Source organism: Kryptolebias marmoratus, linkage group LG12 (genome assembly GCF_001649575.2).
Source record: "Kryptolebias marmoratus isolate JLee-2015 linkage group LG12, ASM164957v2, whole genome shotgun sequence".
Taxonomy (NCBI): domain Eukaryota; kingdom Metazoa; phylum Chordata; class Actinopteri; order Cyprinodontiformes; family Rivulidae; genus Kryptolebias; species Kryptolebias marmoratus.
The window spans coordinates 10,226,204-10,251,020 of NC_051441.1; the positions used below are offsets into that span (position 1 = coordinate 10,226,204).

The 24,817-nt window shown below is 39.1% G+C and overlaps 1 protein-coding gene across 2 annotated transcripts in view; it reads left to right on the top strand.

Moving 5' to 3' along the window:
* Positions 1-32: 32 nt before the first annotated feature.
* LOC108247640 (mitochondrial import inner membrane translocase subunit TIM16) overlaps positions 33-24,817 on the top strand; it is a 99,395-nt gene continuing 74,610 nt past the window's right edge. The window contains exons 1-7 of one of the 2 annotated variants that reach the window (XM_017435934.3): positions 33-188; positions 2,498-2,594; positions 2,846-2,926; positions 3,278-3,348; positions 4,017-4,203; positions 5,246-5,322; positions 11,152-11,202. In XM_017435934.3, coding sequence (XP_017291423.1) covers positions 129-188; positions 2,498-2,594; positions 2,846-2,926; positions 3,278-3,348; positions 4,017-4,203; positions 5,246-5,322; positions 11,152-11,202 — 624 coding nt within the window. In that variant the 5' untranslated portion in view covers positions 33-128. The remainder of the gene's footprint in view (positions 189-2,497; positions 2,595-2,845; positions 2,927-3,277; positions 3,349-4,016; positions 4,204-5,245; positions 5,323-11,151; positions 11,203-24,817) is intronic. The other variant, XM_017435936.3, reaches the window with a different exon arrangement.

The window sequence follows — 24,817 nt, forward strand, 5'->3', positions numbered from 1 at the left end:
TGACACAAAGCAAACAAACACCGCGCGGCAAACCTGAAGCTGTCAGCTGCAGAGGCAGCACAGTGCACTACACCAAGCAGCTCAACAGAGACACCCGGAAGGCACGAAAGTCAATTTGAGAGGGCAACATGAACCGTTTTAAGACCTCCAAATTCAAAAACACCACTCCGAAAATTGCCAAGAAAGATGTAAGTAGTGCGCAAGCTTCTGGGTACAAAAAAGCTCTTTGAGCTAACAGTAGCTTAGAGCTACTTTTGGGAACCGCCTGTGTGTGTGTGTCTGACTGTCTGCAAGGGATGTTGAACTTCCTGCATCTGGAAACCTAAATAAAAGAGAGAGGACGAAAACATAAATTCACATGGTATTATTGCCATTTAGGAAAAGGGGGAAAAAGACTTGGCAGGTGATTAAATGGAAAAGCTTGTACCGATCAGATGTTTCATTGACGCCCATTACAGTGATTTTACTATTGTCTGATTGTCTCGTTGCTTTTGCTGCCTAATTTGAGTCTTGTTAGGGTTTGTTGGAATCTGCAGCATCAGCCAAAGGAAAAGCTTGAAATGTAAAATAACAGATGTCATTAGTAATATTTGCTGGCAGGAATTACCTGATTGTTGCCATGGGCTGCAAGAGTCGACGTGTCTGGACCAGTCCTAAATGTCTTGCATCAATTTCTGTCATTTTTCCCCCCCATCTTCCTTAAAGCCATCGGGTCCAAGTTCCAATGAATGCATGTCTTATTTATGGTATATTTTTATGTAACTCCTTCCCTCTCTGAAACAGTTAAATTCCTGGCATGCACAGAGACAGTGTGTGGATGGTCTTGGTATGTCTCCAGTCTCTGCACAGACAGCAGGTGGTGCTTTGCTCCTGTCAGTATTAAACTAGCACTTCATGTGGGCTCACTGCTGCAGTCATGTGCCATCATTTCAGTCACTGTGCAAGAGTGAAAATAGAACAAGGGATGTGGTAGTGGGAGATGATGAGGTAGGCACAGGAAAATGGAGAGACATGAAGGTAAAGCAAAGATGGCTGGGTATTTTTGTTCACGGATATTCGTGGATAGCCTGATTTAATATTCAGGGAAGCTGTATCAAAACGAATCCATCCAGCTTTCAATTGACAGATACAGAGCTGTTTTCTTAACTTTTCATTGCATAGGGATAGAGCTATCTAATTCACACTGATCAAAATTAATTTAAAAGTGTAATAAAAATGATAAAATATTAATTCCTGGATTGATTCTAAGATTTTAGTATCAGGACATAATAAAAACAAATCTAAATTAATAGTAGATTTGCTGGTTTGGTTGGCAGTATTGTTTTGTTATAGCTTCAGTTTTTAGAGTTATGTTTGACTCTAAAGTAGTTCTTCATGATTAAATCAACGATTGTAAGGAAGTCAGGTCCTGTGGCTGCAAAGCAAGCACACATCATAAGTCCTCCACCACTGTGCTTCACAGCTGATGCGAAGAGTTTTTGCTGCTACGCCATGTTTTATGTTTGCTTACCGCGGTGTTGGTAGCCACGCTTCTCCACTTTGGTCACCCAACATTGTTTTGTGGTTTGTTCAGATGTAACTTTTTTAAAACCCACAGTCACTTATGCTGCCTGATGTGTTTGTTTTGATTTTGTTCAGGAAAAAAAAAATCTTTCTCTTGTCAATCCTTCCCAGCCACATTTGTGGGTTTTTTTATATTACTGTCATTAATTTTAACATTAGACCAGCAAACCATCGAAATAACTGCTTTAAAAGAGAGATGCTCTTACTTGCTGGTTATCAGTTCATCAGTAGATTTAATTAGCAGCCTCTGACTGCGTTCTTACTTCCTTTGGAAACAAAAATGATAGTTTTTTCACACACTGCATCTGTATTTTGCCATAGTTTATTTTAATAAGGATGTAATGCAGTAAGATTAAACAAATTTATTTTTAATTGTTTAATTTACTACAGGGTTGCCCCTCTCTTGACAGAAACAGCTGTAGGATATGTAGTCTTGTTAAAATATGCATGTAGTCACAGTGCCAAGGTTGCTTGGAAATGTGAAGTTGTATAAAACAAAGCATGGATGCATGATTCCTGAGCAAAGCTGTCTGAGCTCTGAAGTGCCCTCTGAAAACACAAAGTTCTGCCACCGTTGCTTTTAGTTTTCTAAGGAGCAGCTCAGCGGCAGTTGTAGGAGCGTGTTGCACAAACGCACTGTGCTCATGCTGCTCTTGCCGTTTTTATGTTACGTAAGAGGTTTAAGAGTTCTCTGCTGCGCAGAGGTGGGAGCACTTCCACTTCCTCAGCTCTTTGCTCGTTCTAAAGCACTGAATTGTTTATGCACTCAGACAGAGCCTTCCTGTTTATTACAGAGTTCACCTTATTTGTCACAACTGTTAAAACCACTTTGCCATGTTTGCTCATTTATGTTCTGAAACAATATGTATATTTGTTTTTTGTGTTCTTGTTCTTTATGATCCACTGCTCATTCTCCCCTTGTCTTTAAATCCAGGAATGGATCAACAATGTTCACGCTGGCTCCTTTTCCTCCCAGGGGAACCACATCAAAGCAAGCTCCAAGCTGGTGGCTTTTAACACCGATCAGGCTGGTATGGCATCAAAAATATAGTTAAACAGTAACTTTCACCATGGATAAATAGATGTATCCACTGTTTATCCTTTTAGCCCATTTTGTTCAGTTTATTCAGCTCCGACTTTGGTAATCAGTCAGCTCGGTTCAGTCATATGTCTCAAAATTCATGTTGTGATTTCCCAGACTTTGTAGTGACTCATGTCTTAGTAAATTAGACTTTGAAAGTGTGATTTGTGTTGTTTTCCTGTGAACGGCATGTGTCTGCAGGTGGAGGTTTGTTGGGTTTGACTTCAGTCTTACCTGGCTCAAATGACCAGTGGATAGTCGCACAGATTTCATGCCATTCGGGTTGGTTTTCTTTACCCTTATTTCCAACTTGGTTTTAGAATGTTTGACCAACTTTTCAAGTAGTTTCATGTGTTATTACTATTCATTTTTTAATGTGCTCAAGAGAAATTTAAAGTTTTACTCTAACTATCTGATGAACAGCATAATATGTGTAGGATTTTAGATGTTAAACATGTCCATTGGGATGTGCTGTTAATTCTTTATGACTTCAGAGCACATTGCTCTGGTATGCTGTTTTAAAGAAGATAATGACAAAGATCTACAGATGGTTCCTGGCTAATAAAATGAAGCCAGACAGCTGTGACCCAGATCTGATTTCTGACTTCTGAAGTTTTCCTTTCTCTTCATCAGATCTGGTGACTGATATGGACTTTTCTCCTTTTAATGAGAGTCTTATGGTAACCTGCTCTGCAGATGAAACAGTAAGTAATATAATGTTCTACTTTCTACCTGGTTTTATAATTTCATGTCCCAGTTTGTTCATTTTTCCTGTAGTATATTACACTTTCATCCATCTAAACTTTGTTGTGTTTGGCTGAACTTTTAGTGCAACGTAAAACCTATTAGTTTTTTTGTTATTTAAACCTTTTGAAGACTCTTGTCTCAGCACATTGTCCTCAGCAACAGGTGTCCAGCTTGCTGAAAGTGCTGAGTGTGGATCTTAAGAGTCAGCAGCCTGGTTTACCTCACTGACCTGCACAAACACATCTAACTTTTGCCTCACACACACAAACACGCAAAAATGAAATGAAATCTGCAGTGCGCAGCGTTGGCAAAGACCCCTTTTATATCTTAGGCCAACAAAGCATATTTCTATCCCAAGCTGTTCATGCTGAATAGGGTGAACAGGTATCCATTTTTAGTGACTTAACTAGGAAGTATAAATCATTTCCCAGTCTGATCTGAGAGCATCTAAATATTTCAAACCTCACGTTTTTATTACGTCTGTAGTTGCAAGTGTTGAACCTGTTATTGCTTCAAAACAGCTGAGTCATAAACATGTCTAAAGGAGAGGATAGGCAAGGGCTATTTCCTGCACAGAAGAGAGAAGATGGTCTTTATATTCACACAAGACCCTTGTTGTTTGCAGGTGAAGCTGTGGCGTTTGTGTGACCCAGAGCAGGAGCAGTCCGGCAGCCCGGAGCTGACCCTTCATCCAGGACAGGGCAGGGTGGAGCTCGTGCACTTCCACCCCACCTCCTCTGGCTTGCTGGCCATTGGCACCGCTAAGTCTCCACTGATTTGGGACACCAGTCGGCAGGATGCACCTCTGGCAGGTAACTGAGAACAGTAGCATGTTTATTCTTCGGCGTAGTTCAAATTGAGTCATATATCACAAAATGTTTGTCTTTGTTGTTACGTCACGTCTTTACATGTAACATTTCAGTCTTTGTCGGTTAATCTTCAGCTTACATTGTGCCACATTTTGTTTCTGTGTGCAACAAAAAGAATATATTCAGACTGGAGTGAAGTGTTTGTTTGTTTGTTTTTGTTTTCTTTTTAATAAAGAATGTCTGACTGACACTGCCTACATTTTACAGCCCTGTGGCTCTATGTGCTGGAGCAGCAGAGGTAATGTTTTGATTTGCAGTCCTGTGATCCCAGTCTCCTCTGACTGGTCTCAGGATTAAGTCACTGTCCTCTGATCCCCCCACCCCCCACCCTCACCTATCATAAACACTGTGCACCTCCTTCAGCACCATCCTATGACAGCTGGCCTGGCTGCTGCTGCTCACTGCTGATTCAGCCTCTCATCAGCTGCACCCCCCCCCACAACATCGTTCATCGCCTTCATTTTTTACTTTTAGAGAATAAGATATGAAGGCATAAACTTTGTCACCAAGAAAGTGTGTGGTTGGGTTCTTGTTTTTTTTTTTTTTCTTGTTTTAACAAGCGCACCCTTGGTTTTTGTATTTGATTGGTGTTACAGAGAAACTGAACTTCACACAAGCTGTGCTGTGCGCACTTTTTCAGTTTTCTGTATATCATGCTTACAATCTCTGTATGTCCAAACAGGACCTTTTTTTTATCAAAATTACACATTCTTTCACTGTTGTGTTTACTGTAACCATTAAGCTTGATTTATGGCTTCATCTCTCCTCATTTTCCTGTTATAACCTCCTGACATTTGGTATGTCTCCATCCTGTTTATATGCTGTCACTCTGTATTCACTGCGTGTGTCATCATGCTCCATCTATTTTTGAACTTTATCAACTGATTTCTGCATTTTTTGCCCTTTTCTAAGCTGAATAATGTGTCCTCGATTTATTTTTTTTGGGTTGAAATGGCTGCTAAAATGATCATCTGTGTGTCTGCAGCTTTGGAGCAGCATAGTGATCTGCTGCAGAGTTTAAGCTGGAAACAGGATGGATCCCTGCTTGCATCCTCCTGCAAGGTGAGACCAGCTCACACCTCAGCACTCGTCTAAAAATATGTTTGGATCCACTTGTGATTGGTACGCTTTCTGACCACTAGGTGTCGCCACTACTTCAATTTAAACCCCTACTCTGTTGGGAATATTTAATATAAATGTCAGTAAGGCGATGCTCATAAAAAAAAGGGTGGGAATCCCATTAAAGCATAGGATTTGGAATCAGTAAGCAATTATTTCAAAAGGAAAAATAGGACAAACTTGGATGGCACTTCCATGTAAATGATCTAATTACCTGTTTGTTTTTTATTGTAATCATGTTGCTGAGGAGCCCTAAAGGGATTTTCCTCATCAGATTGTAAACATTACTTGCTGGGTAATTGTGGAATTATTAATGGAAACAGCTCCGTGTGAAGGTTTAATATTTTACAACCATTAATTTTTCTCATCTCTCCGTGACCTTTGAATTCCTGGTTCCCAGCTTGCATCCCTTTATGGCCCCCCTGATCCCACATATTTTTGGTTGCGAAGCTTCTCAGCGTTTGACAACCAACACGTCTTTCACACATGTAGTAGTTATGTTTTGCGCAGAAAAAATAAGAAGGGGAAAAAAAAAAAGATTTTATTACTCTGGAGGGAAAATGCATCTTTATGGCAAATGGTTTTCCATCGGGTTGTTATGTGTTGTAGGTGTCTAAATAAAAAGGAGGAGGTGATAGGAGTTTAAGATAAATTTACGAGTTCTTTCATAGGAACAGCCAGGGACTTTTTTCATCAGTGGAGGTTAATATAACTCTTTTATTATCTGCTGCCAAAAGGAGAAAGCAGACGATTATGTTTTTGCCCTTGTGTGTGTGTACCTGTTACTAAAATATCCCATTAACCACTGGGCAGATTTGAATGAAGCGCTGCAGAAACTCCTGGAGTAAACTGAACTTGTGTAAAAAACACAAAAATGACTATAACTCAGTTAATTTTACAGATATTGTCCTAAAATACGGTTGGAAGTAGCTGAGAATGAGTCATTCACAACACATACTCTGAGTGTGACATATTGGGATGTTGCAATGAGATATCTCTAATTGTTATGTTTGAGGTTTGACCAAAACGGCTACAGCTTTGTTATTTCTCAACATCAGTTGATCGTATTCTTAAACTCTGGCAAGAAATGCCAGGCCTTTAATTTTTGTTTTTCAGTCCTAACTTGTGTAGATGAATTTCCCTTTGCTTCTTTTCTGAAAGCCCCTGTCTGTTTAGACATAGCATGATGAGCTTACTCAATCTGGCAACCAAATAACCTTTGACACAAAAATGTTCCATGTTCACCTATTTAATAGGTATGATTGTTGGTTCAGTCCCCCTTGTTTGTCTCTGTCTGACAAGCAACAAATTATTCCAGCCATCTCAGGCTTCATCCAAATCATGACATCCTTGACAGGATAATCGTCCTAATCAGAGCTACCAACCCTACCATCAGCTTCAACGCAGCCTAAAAGAACAAGACACCTGAGAAGAAAAGTGTGTGTTGGAGCGGGGGGAGGAGGACGGGATGTCTGGCCTCCGAGGTTTCAGCCTAGTTGGTGTCTGGTGTCATTTAACTAAAAAGGCCGCTTTCACTTTTTCCAATCCAGATTATTAAAGCAAATAGAGCCTGCCAACATGTGGGTCCAATCCCCGGCTCCTCTGTAGGGTAAACATTGGGGCGCAGGGCTTGGCTGGGGGAGGATGAAGGGGGGACCACCTCCCCAAAGAGCAGTAGTCATGACAGGCCTCATTTGGGCCTGGAACAAAGTATATTTATGACACACGTGGACAGGAAAAAGTGGCATTCAGTTTAGAGGAGCGAAATCCACAGAGAGCGTGAACAGAGATGAAGGGGAGCTTTAGTTTCTGTTCGTTATGAACAAGAATGGTGCTCTCTTCAGCATTTAGGTGTTTTTGCAGTGAAGGTCCTCTTTGTACAACCCTGATCCTGAAAAAGTTGGGATTGCAAATCTTACAAACTCATATTTTATTTACAGTGGAACACAGTAAACATATCAAATGATGAAATTGTACCTTTTTTATTTTGTTAAAGAAAAAGGTAGTTTTGAATTAGGGTTTTTAAAAGGTTGTAAAAGTAAGTGGTGCCAATAGGAAGCAGCTGGAGGAGCATTTTGCAACTAATTAGGTTAATTAGCAACTGGTCAGAGAGTGGACTGGGTATAAAAAGGGCAGTTTAGAGAGGCTGAATCTCTCAGAAGTAAAGACAAGCAGAGGTTCACCAGTCTGACAAACTGTGTCTAAAAATAGTGAAACAATTTCAGAATAATGTTCCTCAACAGAAAATGGGGAAGACCCTGATTATCCCATCATATACAGCTCAAAATATCATCAAAAGATTTGAAGAATCTGGAGAAATCTCTGAGCTCAAAGGACGAGGCTGAAAGTCAGTACTGGATGGCTGTGATTATCAGGCCCTCAGGCAGCACTCCATTAAAAACAGCTCTGATTCTGTTCTGGACATCACTGTATGGACTCAGGAACACTTCCACAAATCATTGTCTGTAAACACAGCTCACAGTGCCGTCCACAAATGCTGCTTAAAGCTCTATCATGGGAAGAAGAAGCCAGATGAAAACACCATCCAGAAATGCCACCATCTCCTCTGAACCAAAGCTCATTTAAACCTGAACTGAGTAAAAATAAAAAACTGTTCTGTGGCCAAATTAATCAAAATGTGAATTTTTTTTTTTAGAAACCATCAATACTGTCCTTGGTACTAAAGACGAGAAGGACCATCTGGCCTATGATCAGTGCACAGTTCAAAAGTCTGCCTCTCTGATAGTATGGGGGTGCATTAGTACTTATGGCACAAACAGCTTACACATCTAAAAAAAGCATCATCAATCCAGAAAAGTATATACAGATTTTCAAACAACATGTGATCCTATTCAGCAATAAAAACCCAGGACTGTTGAACAGCTAGAGTCCTCCATCAGACAAGAATGGGACAACATTCCACTCCAAAAACTCCAGAAACTGGTCTCCTCTGTTCCTAGACGTTTACAGATTGTTGTTAACAGGAGAGGACATGAGTCAGAGTGGGAAACATGGCACTGGCCCAACTTTTTTTAGATGCATTGCGGCCATTAAATCCAAAATTAGTTTATTTTTTTACAAAACAAAATGGTACATTTTCAACAGTTCATATGTTTACTATAATCTATAGTAACTAAAATATGGGATTTGCAAATCATTGCATTTTGTTTTCTTTCCTTTATTTTACATTTTACCCAGCATTCCAACTTTTTCAGGATTTTGGTCGTGTTTTGAAAGTCACAGGTCTACAACGTCCACAGTGTGACAAATCCTCGTTGAAGATGCTGCAGTCTCACGCTGCCGTTCGCATCAGCCTTGACATTAGTAACCATGGGTGACTGGGAACAGCAGCCCGGCAGCGCTCTGTGTGTTTGATGAGGGGAGCGAGTGAAGATTCCCAGCGTCTGTGTGTGTTTGCGTACATCATGTGAAAGTTGTGCGCAGCAGACGTGTGGTGAAAACTCATTAACAGCAGCTTGAGAATGAGGCTCCACCTCTTTGATTAAACAGCTGCTGCCTAAAGCGCGTACACACACACACACATACACAAATGCACAAATCTATACGCACCTATCCAGGGCCTCCCATCTGTGCATTTATGAGTTTAGGTGTTGTGGGTTTCTTATATGTGTTATTGTTATCGGCATAGGAGAGTATTTGTTTGGTCGAGTCTGTGCATATATGCGGTTACTTGGTGGACACATCTGTACGTGAATAGCCCCTCATTTGTGTGTTTGCACAGCCAGATAGTTTCCTCCCTCTTGTGTTGTTTGCACTGTAATCCTAGCAAGCTGAATCAAAGGCATCTGGGCTTCTTTCTTGATTCTGGAAGACATCTCAGTTCTTGAAAGAAAATTGAGACATCCTCAAGAATCCGTAAAGAAGTCCACTTGGGTTTGATTCAACTTGCTAGAATTACTAGATCGTGATGATGGAACCCACACCAACACTTTGGATGATATGGCACACAACTGCTTCAATAAGAATAATCAGTGTTTCTGTATTTGTGTTTAGTTATTTTATGTTGTGTTTTTAGGCAGATAAGTGAGTAACTAATAATTTAAAGCCACAGATCTTTTGAAACAGACTTTTGTGGAAAGGTTATAAGCAGTTAATATCTTATCTGGTATAGATAGCTCTGAATGGGCTCAGTTTGGAGAATAAAATTTGTAGATTAGTTCGAACAGATTTGATAAGCTAACAGCTACTCCGAGCAGGGTCAGTACTAAAGTGGATCCCTGCTGCCTTAAAACAACTTCCTATTTTATAAACCTTTATAGTACCATTTATTTTACATTACTTAGTTATTTACATTGAATTAAACAGCAGCAGCAGTTAGCTATAGCATGATCATTTTTATGATCATTTATTTTACTTTTAAAAGCAAACCTGACACAACTAGGCTGTATTTTGTCAGCAGGATCTATGTGTGAAAAGAATAGCTTGTACTTTTGATTGTTGTTCCCTCAGGATAGTTTTTTTGGGAACATTTTGAGGGATTGTGAAAAATATTTTATCAAAAAAAAATAAAGGCTTTATTAACCATTTAAATTATTGGATGTCTACAAAAACAGGAAGTCAGTACACTGTATGGTTTTATTTTATTTATTTATTTTTTAATTTCTGCAACAGGTGGACTCTTGCCCAAAGGTCACAAGGAGGAGATGTTTGTGTGTGTTGTTCCTGCAGACTTCTCTGAGCCTCGGGTTTAGTCTCGGGTCAGGCCTGAAAACGTAGCTGTGGGGCATCGTACTCGTGGGTGGGCTGGGCTCTCAAAGACAGGATTGAAAGCCAAATAAAAGAGCACTTTATTTTAAACCTCCTGTTTGCTATTCGTGTCAAAAACAAATAGATGTCTTTAGTGATTGTTTAGAGGATCAGAATGAAGACGGGCTCAGATCGGCACGTGTTTTAAGATTATAGAACAATCTGCTTCTGTCAGTGTCAGATGTGATGTTTGAAAAAGCATTCCTTGCAGATAAACGTTGTCATGATTCTAGTTTTTATGTGCTTTACTGTGTCAGATTGGACCTTCTGATTCCCCCTGACATGTATATGGTAAATGTGTTTATGGTTTAGCCTAAGTACTTATAATTATTACCTGCTATCAGCTCCATGTGTCAGACTGCTGCTGTGATCACAGTCACACAGCAGTATTGAGTGACACGGCTGCAGACACCATCGTCCCGCACAGCCTGATCCCATTAGGTGCCGTTTCCTTCCAATCACACGGGAGCCTCTCTGATTGGCTGCTTTGATTGATGCCGAATGTGTGTTTTGGTGGGCCGGGGTCAAGGCGAACAAGGCCGTGGAGAGGTCACTGGATTTCATTTGCTGACGATGAATCAGTGCGACCCCACCGATAAACAAGAAACTTTTGCTGTTTTTTTTAATCTGAAGTATACAAATGTGGAGGGACTCTTTGTTAATTCTTTCAAGACGTAGCTCTAATATTTCAGTTGTCCGTTTAGTTTCCATGAAAATAATGCAGCTAACTGGGAAGCCTGTAATTCTTTCCACATTCAACTTCAAAACCTTTAAATTGCACATGCTCACTGACCTCTTTTACGTGTTAAATGTCTTACTCCTCAGCTGCTCTCAGATGTTATTGCTACTTAACTTCATAATTTAATATAGCATTTAGATTGTAATTTAACCTTTTTTTTAAATACCATGAATACTTTTTTCTTACATAGATCTTACTATTGCTCACATTCGCATATTGATTATTTCCTCATCTTTAAAAGTTGTTTTTTTTTTCTTTTTGACTAGGACAAGATGCTGCGAGTGTTTGATCCCAGAGCCCAGCTGACACCTGTTCAGGTAAGTTTCCTCCACCTAGAAAAAAAATAAAAATAAAACAAACAAGAAAAAATTATCCACCACTCCTCCAAAACAACAGGGAGCTCCTCCTAGAGGTAAAGGTGTTGAACACACAAGATGAATTACATTTTATATTTTCATGGTTTTGTTTACAGTGAACGACACAACTTTTATTTCTTAGTTTCATAAAAATACAAATATGGGTTCTCGACCACTTTATGAATATTTACTATGAGCACAATTTCTTTTCCACGCTACATTTAGTCAACATGTTGACAGTATCCTTGAGTGCTCACCACTGACCACTCAGTGACTCATCCTGCACTGATTTATGAATGTTCAGCACACGGTACAGTCCCTGCTTCCCACGGTACCCATCGCAGTCCAATATAGTTTGAACCACTCCTTTCTTTTTTATTTTGCTCTTAATGTAAATTTCTCAGCAGTGACCACCAGCTTGGAGCCAATAGGACTCCATCTCAGCCGGCAGCAATAAGTAAGTGGAGTGGTGGAGCGTTTAAGTGTTGAGAAAAGAAAGGAGTGGTGCACCGAGTGCCATGAGAGGCCGCTCACCGTAGAGCAAATATTCTCACACATTTCAGAGGTGGACCTCCCAGCGTGTTTTAATTACAGCGATGCTCAACCTGTCTCGTGGGCTCCTTGGTTTGTAAATATGAAGAATCCTAGAAAAAACAGTACATGCCACAGCATATTAAAAATCAAATCCTTGAAATACCTGGAAGGCACTTCAGCTTGTATGGCAGCGATTGTGTGTTCATTCATTGTGTACGTGTATCGACTCCTTTATCTGTTTACAGTACGGGCTCAACCATGCGTTCTTTATTTGTTTTTTGAGACTTCCTGAAAGGCGTGCTGACTTTTCTTTATTAAAGGGAGCTCTGTTCTCTGATCGTCGTCACAGCTGTTCAGGTCTCTTTACCACTCTGCATACTCTGCCTAACAAATGAATTGGGTTAATTCAAATTAAATTTAACTGAAGAGGCATGTAAATCACTTTGCTGCTGCCAAGGGTTGAATCAGACAAGTAGTATGTCTGTCTTCGGCAGCAACTTCAGTGGTTACTGGTGGCAGGGATGTTCTGTCTTTTCTGTGAGATTTATTTTTGATTTTATTAGACAAACGACAGTGGAGAACAATTTACTGCCTAAATGGAAAGAGTGGCATGTCAAGGAGTTAGGTGTAGAACTAAAAATAGCTTTTAGAGAAATCTGTTCCCTTCTTTTAGGAAACTTCACTCACAGATTTGCTGCAACATCAGTGTCTCTGTACAGCAGGTGTTGTGTTGAGCTGTGTTTGCAGTCTGGAAGTAGATGAGGTCAACCTAAATGAGGAAACAAAAGTCAGTTCAGTACCAATATTAATATTGATTGCAGCGTCACCAGAATAATGTTAGAGAACTTGTCCAGCTCAGAATATAACTAATTTTTATTAAACCTAGGCTGTAGTGAATTGTCTAGTTCTCTACTGCTGAAGACAGAGGTAGTTTGTGGTTCAACAGCAGTTTATTTGGAAATTATACATCCTGGGAGACAGAATATGTCCAACTTTTCAACTGAATTGCATTGATGTAAACAATAATATGTATTTTGCTCAGGAACAGAATTATGTTAAATAGAAAAACCCTGTGCATAATTTCTTAGGCTAAGTGAATAGGTTGCAAATCTGTGAACAATTTTCTAAACTGAAGAATAGATTTAACTTTCATGTTTTTTTTGTTATTATTTCTACACCTGGTTTTTGTGTAATAAAAAAAAACCTTTGCTTTTATGCTTGCTTAAACTCTTTTTTTAAAACATATCTTTCCTTCATAAGTAGTGAGAAAGATTGCTTTAACTTGCTGGATCACCCAGAAGATTGACGGACCACTGAGCCAAGTTTACCAGGTTTTTTGGCTGCCTTTATGTTCTCCCGTTGTCTTCTTTCCAACTTTCCTGATTTATCTCTTCACTCTTGTTGCCACAATGAGGACCAAACTGAGCAGATGTGAGTCAGCACATTGCCCTCCTCTCCACACAGCACATGACTTTATGGCCTCAAATCATAAAAAGTGAAGCCACACATCAAAGTTATTAAAGGGTTGCTTTGGCCACTGGTTTTGTGTTCCCTTAGTTTCTTCTCTCAGTATCTCCGAAACACACAAAGTCCTGCAATGAGAGTCTTTGGTTTGGAGGCGATTGGGAATACCTCACCATGACAGCTTTCAGATGTGTGGATGTCTCTGGAAGATGGGAGACCAGTAGAAGCTCCTATTAGCACCTCATCTGCTGAGGAGTGGCTGACAGGGTGCGGGCAATGAAGCCTAAACAAGCTTAAAAGTGCAGCCGTTTGATTGTAACGAGAAGTGTGACCCAAAAAGATGTTCATCACCATAAAACACAACATCAGACACCACTTCTCAAGTGGTTACAAGGAGATTTTGAAAAACTTTTAAATCGCTTTCTCTGCTTTGCTTTTTGCTTTGTTTGTTGTTAAAGATTTTTATGTAATGACACGGAAAGGTCAGCGTGGCCACAAAGTAAATTCAGAGTGGCAGAGAAATGGCCAAACTGTTTGAATTTATAATCATACTGGGAGGTTTGTTTTGCTCTTTGCAAGAGCTGCAGTTATTTGTTCTCATCACGAGAAGCCACAACTCATCTCTGATAATATTTCTGATGAAAAATGTGTATAGAAGGCTGGAGTTTGTTAGAATGAGGCAGAGATCCTCTTGTTGAGTTTGAATTCCCCTACAGTCCAGTTTTGATCTCTCAATGAAGGCACACGTCAGAAGTTATTTTATATATATAATTTTTAACATTGTAACCCTCTGAAGGGTAAGAAATAAGCTTAGAGTGTCACATCTGCTCAAGCATCAAGCCTTTGAGCCTGTGCATGTGTGTCCACTGCTGTCCCGGTTCCACCCGAGGCAGCAGATTTGACTGGAGCCGGCTCATCCCTGCTGCCAGCTCCGAACTGGGTTCTAGTCAGGTGGGGTAAATATAGGCCCTAATTACAGTCCTACTCCTGCTGTATTTATGGGAAATAGGACTGCACGGGGAAATTAAGGTCTTGGAAAGACAGAAAAAGCAGTAAATACTGCATCTGTAATCAAGGCAAGTGTTGTATTTACGTAGTTGGCACAAGAGAGGAGAGATTGTCTGTAGATGTGGCGTCCCTTCTCTCTCGCCAGCACTGATGGCAGGTTGAAGTAGAAATTTGAATTTTGTTTTGTGTTTAGGTCTTTTGCTTTGTTTTTTCCCAGAAAACGCCCATGTCAGCTTTTAAAATTTACGATGTCCTGACTCAGATTTTGAGGGGATTTGGATCCAATGTAACTTTATGTTATGAGGGTAGCAGTGTCACCAAGCTGTCCTATTATGATCCTAAAATTTGGTAAAATCAGTTAAAACCTTACATTTCTGCCTAACTCTAACTATAAGAGTACATACATGCATTGTAAAAATGGCAAAATGGTGAATAATCAGGTACTAAACATAAACTGTCTTTCTTCTTTTTTGTTTTTTCTCTTCCTGCCAAAAAAATCTTTACAGTGGCCTCTATAGATAAGTTTCTTTTGCATCTTTTAGTCCTCTCTGCTTACTTTTACTGGGCCACAAGACTCTGCAGAAGAACATGCAGATCCTGACCTAGTCCTAATGAGACACGTGCCTTTGTGGACATTTGTGTCTCCTTTCCACTCGCCAGCATCTTTTGATCTGTCTCCTGCGTCTCTGGATCTGCTGAGTGTGTGGTTCAGTACTTGATCGTGTGCCTTTGTGTGTCTGTACACCATGTGTGTTTCAAATTACAGTGCTGAAAATACCCCTCATAGTTCTGGGCCACTACTGGCCGTAGAGCTGTCGATCTGCGGTCGCTGGAAGAGGAGGGCGACTGGAAAAGGGAATAGTTTGCTAGACTCGGGGGGCCAGATTGCGGTTTTTCAGCCCAAGCTTCTGCTGCTCTGGGTGAAATTAGAGAGCGTCGTGGGCTGGAATGGGTTTAGATTTGATGAGGGAGCGCTGGGCAGGGCCAAGGAAAAGCACGGTGGTTTCAGTACTGTACCATCTTCTATACCCTGCCATAAATTACATAGTCTGAATTTCCTGGTAGGTGTGTTCTCCATTCTTGGGTTGCTCATTTCGAGCATAATAAACGGCATTTATGTTATTATTTTTGCATTTGAAATCTTACAGAAAAATATATTTATTTATATGTATTTAGAAGGGGTGGGGGATGTTATACGGTTTCTTGCTTGGATTTCTCTAACATCCAGAAAGCGCTACTGGCAGGCCTCGGAAAATGAGATTTTGAGCATGTGTGTAGATTCTGGTTGGCAGTACAATGAAAGCCTTTGCTGCAGTACAGTTAACTTTATCTCACTCAAATGTAGAGCCAGATGCACAGATGTGGAGAAACCGTCAGAGTGATAAAATGGATAAAATTCAGTTTATTTTGCTGCATTTTTCTGTGCAAATCATCATCCACGTGTGCAACTTCATGGTCAAAGAACTGAAACAAAACTGCAGAACAAAAACCTTCAGGAATGATTTCATCTGTATGTTAATTTGAACAGATTGAATATATTTTTCCAAATTCTTTTTGTCTTGTCTTACTTTCCGTCTTTATTAGTTATGCCTTAAAATGCATGCTGTTTATTTTTTACATTATATATTAGGTAATAACTGTGAAATGCTACATTGGTCAGTTTTTGCTCAAATTTTGCTTAATAGATGCATATATGTATAATCCTGTATCTGACAAAAGTACTTTTTCTGGTTTGATATTTTTCCATAAAAATAAACAGTATTAGTCATCATACAGATGTTGTTTTCTCTCAAAATGTTTTGAAAGTAGCGTTTTGGCTCTGATGGAGGCCTTTTTTATAATTGTAGTCATGTTATTTAAGGGCCATTCTCTAAGACAAATATAATCATTGAGGTTTTCCGAAGTATTTTATAAAATATTTGTCAGATGTAAAAATGTTTCCTTGTTTCAGAAATGCTCAGCATTTTGTGGTACCAACAAATCGTTTCTTGCTCATGGGGTTTCGCAATTTTGATAATTTCTGCATAAAGAAGCTTGCTTGGAGTTTGAAGAATGAAACTCACACCACAGAGATGCAAAGTCAACAACTTGGAAATGTGATATAAAATGTCTTTAAGGACTCAGCTGTTTTGTCCAAGAAAATATCTTTGGATCACTCAGTGGCAAGTTTTGAATTCCAGCTTCACAAGAGGCACAATTTAACACAAAAAATGAGGGTTTTTAAATTTGTAATATTCTTGTATGTCATTAATCTGGCTGATAATAGTAAAAAACACATTTATAATTTTAGGAGAAAAACGTAGATTTAAGGAATTTTATTTTCACCAACTTGTGCTTGTGTGTGTGTTGTTGTTTTCATGTTTCCTGTTGCTAAAAAAATGAAGGTGGACGATAATGTTTTTGCCCTCTAAAGTTGGGCAAATCTACCATTCAGCAATCTTGTCTCAGAGTCAATCCAATTCAAGATGGTTGCCACAGGTAATCCTTAGTAGCCAACACAAAAAATAGCTCTAACTCAGTCAGTTTTACAGATATTGAGCTACATTTTTGATGTGGTAGTAGCTGAGAGTCATTCACAGCACCTATTCTGAGCGTGACATTTTGGGATTTAGAATAAGATTGCTCAAAATGTTTTTTTATCAAAACGGCTGCAACGCTGTCATTTTGCAACATAAGATGGTTTAAAACTGGTGTGAAAGGCTGCGGGGCAAAGTGCATTTCGTGAAGGAATGCTAGGCCTTTAATTTTTAAACATTTTACTGCAGTGTGAGTTCAACATCAGTCGCTCAACACTTGTTTTTATTAATTTAAAATTTTTTTGAAAGTAACACCTCCCGACATGCCCTGCTGCATTTAGAAACGATTCATATTAAAACCGAGCTGTCATTTTAGTGTAATCTCTGTGCTCTTTGACCTTATTTGTGCTGATGAACCTTAGGATTTTGCTATTGAAGCGTGACACTACAGTGTTTATTTTACTCATTAAATGCATTTCTTTGTTTTTGTTTGCTTTCATGGATCAGATCAGTTTTTCAGCCCTATGTGTGCATGTTGCTTTGACAGCACATGCCTCGCTCCTGTTGTTTTTGTCTTTTTGTGTATACTCACCTTGTTTCCCAATCACTAACATGCCCAGCACTTCATCACTGTACTCCCCCCCCCCCCCCCCCCCCNATCAGATCCCGCTGCGATCAGGACCTGGTAATGGCCAGTGGTTAACTCAGCCCAGATGTTGAGCTGCCCTTGTTTTCTCCTTTCTCGTTCTCTTGTTCCATCTCTCAGCTCCCTGCGTTACTGGCTGCTGCCCCACTGCCAGCCTCGGTTTAAGGGAATCCGAAAGACTTTTTCCTAATGAGGAGATGGGATTTTATCCTGGCACTTAAACTGAACAGTGGCTTGAAATCAGGATTTTTCAGTCATCTCGTTGGATGTGGTCTGTCTCGGTCGTGATTGATGCATCTGTGTTGATATTTTTATAACTTACAGTAACTCCTTAAAGCCTTTTTAAGCAACATGATAAGGTTGCAGAGGTTTGGAGTTGATATGTTATTTAGATTACATTGTGTGTTCAAGTATAAACAGAGGGAAAGCTTAATGAAAGCTGGAAACTTACTGGAAGGACTCAAGAAGTCCAGTTAGAAGGATTTTTAGTTGCTTTATTAATCGACGGGGTTTGTCTATGTGAGTGTCTGTTTGTGGATTTATTTTTGGGGGGAGTTGGTGAAGATTTTTTGTTCTTTTGTTTGTTTTTTTTTAGAGGAGAAGGATAAAACTGAATGCCAGCTGGCAACAAGCAAGCTCTTTGCTCACATGTGTTTGTGAGCTGAGGCCTCATTAATGAGCTGGCTGCTCTGAGGCTCTTATTTTCCAACTAATTAAGTCCCTACGCACACATGTGGATCACACCTGGAGCCAAAAACTGCTGGTGATTTGCACTTTGTGCTGATGGCATCTTAATACTGAAGAGCTTGCTTTAGGATTATGTTTTTTTTTTGAGTCGGTTTCATTTTAGTTAGTAATTCAGTCCCCATGAGGAGTTAAGTATATAGAGGATTTGAGCAACTAATGCTGCATATAGAGCAATGGTCTTTAATTAAAATTGAGCAAGGGCAGTCGAAAGAAATTTATCTGCAGCAAAGGTCCAGATTATATATGTTTGAATTCTTTTTTTAGTGACGGCCATGATAGTTTTCCTCACTTACTCTATACCTTTGTGGGTTTGCAGCTTCTCTCTGCAGAGAGGCCTTTAACATTATAGTAGATGCTAGAAAACTGTACCACCTAAAATGAATAACTGTAAATGTTAGAAAAATTGTGCTGCCTGAAATGAATTTCCACAATTTAAAAAAAAAATTTAATTCAATTTAACATTTGATCTGGGTCCAAACTTCATTTGGGTCCGGATCCAGAACTTGGTCTGCTACTGGGGACCTTGTAATGCAGAGTATATTTACAGTATTTTGCAGCTTTTCAAATGCAGCTAAAAGCATACTGGTGTAAATATCTAGAAAGTGTGTAAAATAGTCCAAACCCAACCTGTGAGTTTAATCCCTGTGAAAAAACAAGAGAAAGACCTGAGACCGAACTCATTTTGCCCCAGTAGAAATAAACCACAACTTGCAGCTCAATCCATGACTGATCAAACTGACCTTTAGCTGAGTTTTTTATGCTGATTGTTAATTACTCATGATTATTTTTGAGGTCAGGATGTGTTGCTGCATCTGTGATCTGAGTTCAAAGAAAGATGATCTGAAATATTCACCATGTGTCTGCATGCAGACTTTTCTAAAACCAAATAAGTTTTGTTCACATGTTTACCAGACATTACTTGATGCTTGGTAACAATTGATCTTGTTTCAGTCAGACATCAGTTATCTTTACATCTTGTAAATAATTTGGTGCACAAACATTCATCAACACGTAACTGTCTCGTAAGGTTGTTGTCATTATCGGGATTAGAGGGAAAAGACCACACACTTATGTAAAACTATGTCAAAATCATTACATTGTGAAATGATAAACAGTAATTATGTCATTAGAGATAATTGCCTCAACTAATTAAGCAGAAAAATAATAATAAAATTATACTTTGCTAAAATGTAATAAATCATAGCCATACGTCAGTGTTAACAAGCAGCATAAACATTACTTTTGTTTATGTAAATATTCATTCTTTTTTTTTAAATAACCATTTTCCCACATCAAACAACCAAAATCACCAGTGAACCTTGTTTTTACATGAAATGTTTGATTCACCCGGCCTGAAATGTGTGGTGCACTGTAAATCAAAGTGTTTTGTTCTGATGTGGTTCACTGGCATCACCTTGTCTGCAACTATTCTGTGATTCTTGTTTTAAAACATGCTGCAGGACACACAGTGGCTCAGAGGTTATGAACAGACTACATTCTGACAGTAATCCCCTCTATGTTGTCTCGCAGGTGGGGCCTTGTGGCTGTGAATGGGACACGGGAGTGCCTACCTGCGCCGGTGCTGTTTTTTTCTGTTTTGAAATTGAGCAACGTTGTATAAAATGAGTTTGTAACAGCAGAAACCCTTTAAATTGACATCACGCGTATCTTGCAAAATCGCATTCTTCCTAACAAAAGCCCTCTCAGGTCATCTTTTACTAATTGAGCCTCTCAAAAGACAACAGGCTCTGCTGTAATTTGTGGTTTCATGGTGAAGCTAAATAGACGTTCTGCATCAGTTAAGTTGTTGAATGTTGAGGGAAACTTTGGAGGCTAGTCGTACCTGGGAATCTTTTTGTTTCAGCGTGAGCAGCAGTGGGAGACTGAGATGTTTGTTAGCACAGTGGAGATGAGGTGATTAATCAAGCTGTCACTCACCAGTTGCACACCCTGTTGTTCCATACAGTATAACAGAAGTCACAAGTTGGGCTGTCGGCACTAGGAAAAATATCCAGATTTTATTTCATAATTTGTTCTATCATTGCCTGCCGCTGAAACCAGAGAAATTATGTTTTTGTTCGTGTCTGTTTGTGTGCTCATTTGCTTGTCGGTTTAGCAGAATATCTCATGAGCCACAGGGTGGATTTTAATGAATGTGCATGAATGACTAGTTAACTTGTGAAGTCGACTCTATTCAATTTCAAAAGTATTTAGCTGAAACTTGGTGTGGTAGTAGCTGAGCAATGTCCCCAACACATAATTTGAACGCAACACATGAAATGCCTGAAATCTTTGCTTGAAACCTTAGCCTACATGTTGAAAACAAGTCCATTTGTCTGTTTGCTAAATATTTCATGAACCACTGGACGGATTTCACTGAAACACTCAGAAACTAATTATTGGCTGCACATCTACAAGGGATTAAATTTTGGCGCCAACGCAATTCAAAATGGCCACCACAACTAATGGACCATAGCCTGCACGAAAATGGCTGCACCTCAGTGAATTTCCATATGCTGAGTTTAACTTTTGTGTAGTGGTACCTGATACTCCAAGAGCTAACAGACTTCGAAGATACTGAAATATTGCATGTGCATATCTTTATTCTCAAGGTTTGACCAAAAAGGCTGTAACTTTGGTATTTCTCAACATGAGATGCTCTTAGTCTGAATTTCTGCTATGAAAGGCAGTAGGCAACCTGCTTCTTTAACTAACACATTAAACCTGTTGTTCTACAACACATTCACTCTCAAATGCTTTAAATTTATTCAGCAAATTTCAGTTGTGATTGGAGAAAGAAAGGTAAAACCGCAGAATGGCTTCCGGGATTTAAACTGGCCCGAAGGAGTCCATGATTGCACATAAATGACACACATGAGCATTGCAGGCCTTGCACACATGTGCCCTTGTTGAAACTCCCTCTTCACATGTTTTAATATAAATGTGTGGGGGTGCTTTGAAGATGTAAGGCCTCTATGATGTGGTTTCAGTGCGGAGGAAAGTCAGCCATCTGTATCCACTGCTGCTAAGAAAGAGCCATAAGTGACAACAGGAACAAGAGGGCTGCAGAAACCGTGTCTCTGGGCATGCTTCGCTGTGAGCTCCTGCTCCCTCCCAAAGGTTCATATCTGTCGTTTTCGAACTGGGTCTGGTGAGCAGATTTTCATCTGAGTGTTATGATTTCTTGTGGTAGTCAGCAGCATCATCATTCCTTCGTCTGTCATTAATGCCCTCTCCTGCCCCACCGATTCCTGCTTGTATTTAAAAGGACAGAGCCACTAAGTGCATCTCCAGAACATTCACTGCTGGAACATCAGCCACAATAACCATCAAAACCCCCGGAGATCACCAGACGTGCACTTCAGATCTCCTCCGGCTGGCTTGTGCTTCTTTTTGGACTGAAACACATATTCATGGAATTCAGTCAGCCTGTTAATCATGTTAGTTCCAGGAACTGAGTATCTCTGTGCGGTGCTCTGATCCAGGACCAGCCTGTGTGACCTTGGGTAATTTTACCAGAGGGAGACTCCTGCCAGCAGGCAGAGTGCTGTCGGTGCCAGTCTCCCCACAGTGCAAAACAAGCAGGTTCCGTGTGTTGTCCCACAAACTGCTAATACTGAGACCCAATACAGATAAGAAAAAATAAAAATAACAAAGACACATGTTTGATTGACCTAATAGAAATATCACCTAATATAAATGGATTGAGTTTAGGTACATATGTAGGTATATGGTGTTCAATTATTGTTGAAAAGTAACCAAAAACCTTTTAAAATAATAACATATTTAGTTATTTTATTTATTCTTTGTTTGTTTTTGATTTATTAACACTTAATGTATAACTGATGACTTTAGGTTTGGTTTGGTACCAGATAAGATCAGCAGACTCAGATGATAAATGTAAATACCTTGTCCAGATATCCAGCTACACAAAACACCTCCTTCTGTGGAGTCTGGGCTCCATGTTTTATATTTTATCTTGTTATCCATGGCATTACAAATATGAGTGGATGTTTAAGCTGATAAAATATTATATCTTGAATTTACTGCTCAAATGAATAACAAAATCTTAAAATCTTTGAGTTGTATAATGCATTTTTTTTTTCATTTTGAAAACTGTTCAAAATTATTCCTTAAATATAAACAGAACATGTAGGAGTGAAGAGATTTAGTGCCAGTTCTTGAATGCCGACATCGCTGAGAAAGTGGTTCTTTATAGTTACAGTAGGTATAGGTTTATATTTATAGACATTTACTATCAAATTCACACATTTTTTTACTTACTGATCATTCTCAGTTTATTCTGACTTTTAGAAAATGTAATCCTTTTTTTCCTAATATTTAATAATTTGTTTTCTTTTCTGCTGTTGAAGTCGTATAAGTTAACTTGTGACTCTTTTCCATACATCTCTTTGCCAATCTTTTGCCCTTTTTTTTCATGCTATGAAGTGATTCCAGGGGCCAGTATTTTCCCTACCCCTTTTTAAACACAGGGTGCCATTGTTATGGGAGACAAGCAATTTGGTAATGGTCAGTCTTGCACAAAGTTTCCTTACTGCACAGAGGCTTCACGTCTCCATACTGTCAGCCAGGCTCTCAGCTGTTGTTTCAGACGACTAAGAAATGGTATCTTTAGCTAAATTAATTTTTAATGGATTGTAAATTAGGAATCCACAGAAAATCACCTGAATGTATCCTTAAGGTTAGATTAATCGGTTGTTTATTATGTGGATTTATTGTTAGATATTTTGACATAGTAGACACTGGCTGATTATTTCATAGAATCAGCTGTTTGTATTTTAGCATACTTTTGTCTTTATAATTTCATGTAGCTCATTTGTTCAAAATCGATCATTATAAGCAAAAAGAGTCAATGCAGACTCAGTTAAGTGTTCAGTAGAAGAAAGGTGTTCCATTCTTTATTTCACTCTTTCAAATGTAAAGGTTTAATTTTTCAGTCTAATTATTATATTTGGCTTTTATTTTAAATTCACCTGTCATGACTACATTTTGTTTTCTAAAACAAAACCAAATCTCTAACAGTATTTGAGGGAGTGTGTCAGATGAAACTGAGGAAAAAGCTCTCCTGATCTCTTTAAAACTGACGCACCTTGTTTAAGTGGAGGATTTTTATTTTTTTGCTTCTTATTAAACCCCATTTTCATAAGCACTGCACAGTTATTCACATAAAGAACAGGAGGATGGGGATAGAGGAGTGAAAGGAAAAACTGACAGAAACGACTTCTGGTTATTCCATTCTGGCTGAATGCTAAATATAAACTTGGGAGTATTCCAGCCTGCAGACCCTTCCCGCGATCTGCAGGTTTCGTCTGGTGTCTGCTGAGGAAATCAAGCCTCAGAGCTGTGTTCGTTGTCTCTCTGGCTAGATTTTACCTCACGGTGCTTTTCATTTGCTGACACAAAGAAAATGAGACGACAGACAGAAATTGCTGGAGAGGCATATATGAAATTAATATGATGATGGTAGTCAACAGTCGATGAAGTAAAACTCTGGAAGTTGTACTTTATTGTAACTTTAGCTAGGAGATATTATGTGTATTTTATTTAAATACTGCTACAAATATTATGCCCAGTTTCCACATGTTTTTTTGTATTTTAACTTTGAGCCAATGCAACTGCAATACTTTCTGCTTCAACTGTAAGGTCTGTGCAGTAAGTATATCTGGTAAGTTCAGAAATAAAGTTTAATTATTGTATTTATAACAATCCTTCCTGTCAGAGAGTTGTTTCTTTTAGATTTCTGTCATTACAGCTGCACTTACAGATTGACCGCCTTATCGTTCTTTTAGATTGCCCTCCCTGCCCAGCTTCTATCATCTCACAAGTTTATTTTGATCTGCAAGAAGGCCGACTATATAGGAAGAGGTAATGAAAAAATAACATTTTGTGGCTTCTGGACTTTCTGCAGAAATGAACAAAATGCAATATGGTTCCAATTAACAGAGAAAAAAATAGCAATAGACGACAGAGGAAATGAAAGCATATAATGGCTGGTTTGATTTCCATCTTCCAGCCCTTCATTTCTTGTCCTCTCCCCCCTTACTATGTCCTATTTCTAGACTCTTCTGTAGATGATTCAGCCAATCCTGACTTGAAACAGCCTAAATGGGCCATGAAGTCAAAGCAGGATAAAGAAAATCAAGTAATTAGTGAAACAACTTATTAGCCATGGATGATAAGACTATAAGGGGGTCTGTATGTGGGTGATGAAAGATACAGGGCAGCGGTTATTGATTAGAGGAGGAGAATAAAAAAAATGTCAAAAAGAAAATGAAGGATGTTTCTGTAACACCAATCAACTGTTTAAGACATGCAAAGTGATTGAGTATATGAGCTGCAGCTGGAGATGTTTAATGTGGTGTGGTGCATCACAGTTTAAGCTTTTGTTTCTAAAAAATGTAACAATGTCTATTTCTCATATAACTCCAAATTCACAGGACTTGTTGTCCAAGATGAGAAGAATAAACACAGTTAAGGACTTTTTGGTAAATCATTTTTGTCCCATGTTTTAGAGGGGGAACCGATTATTTCAGACGGCTGAAATATTTGGTTCCCCCCTGGTAACTTTTGCAAAAAAAGAACAAATGTCTCCAAATTCACAGGACTTGTTGTCCATGATGAGAGGAATAAACACAGTTAA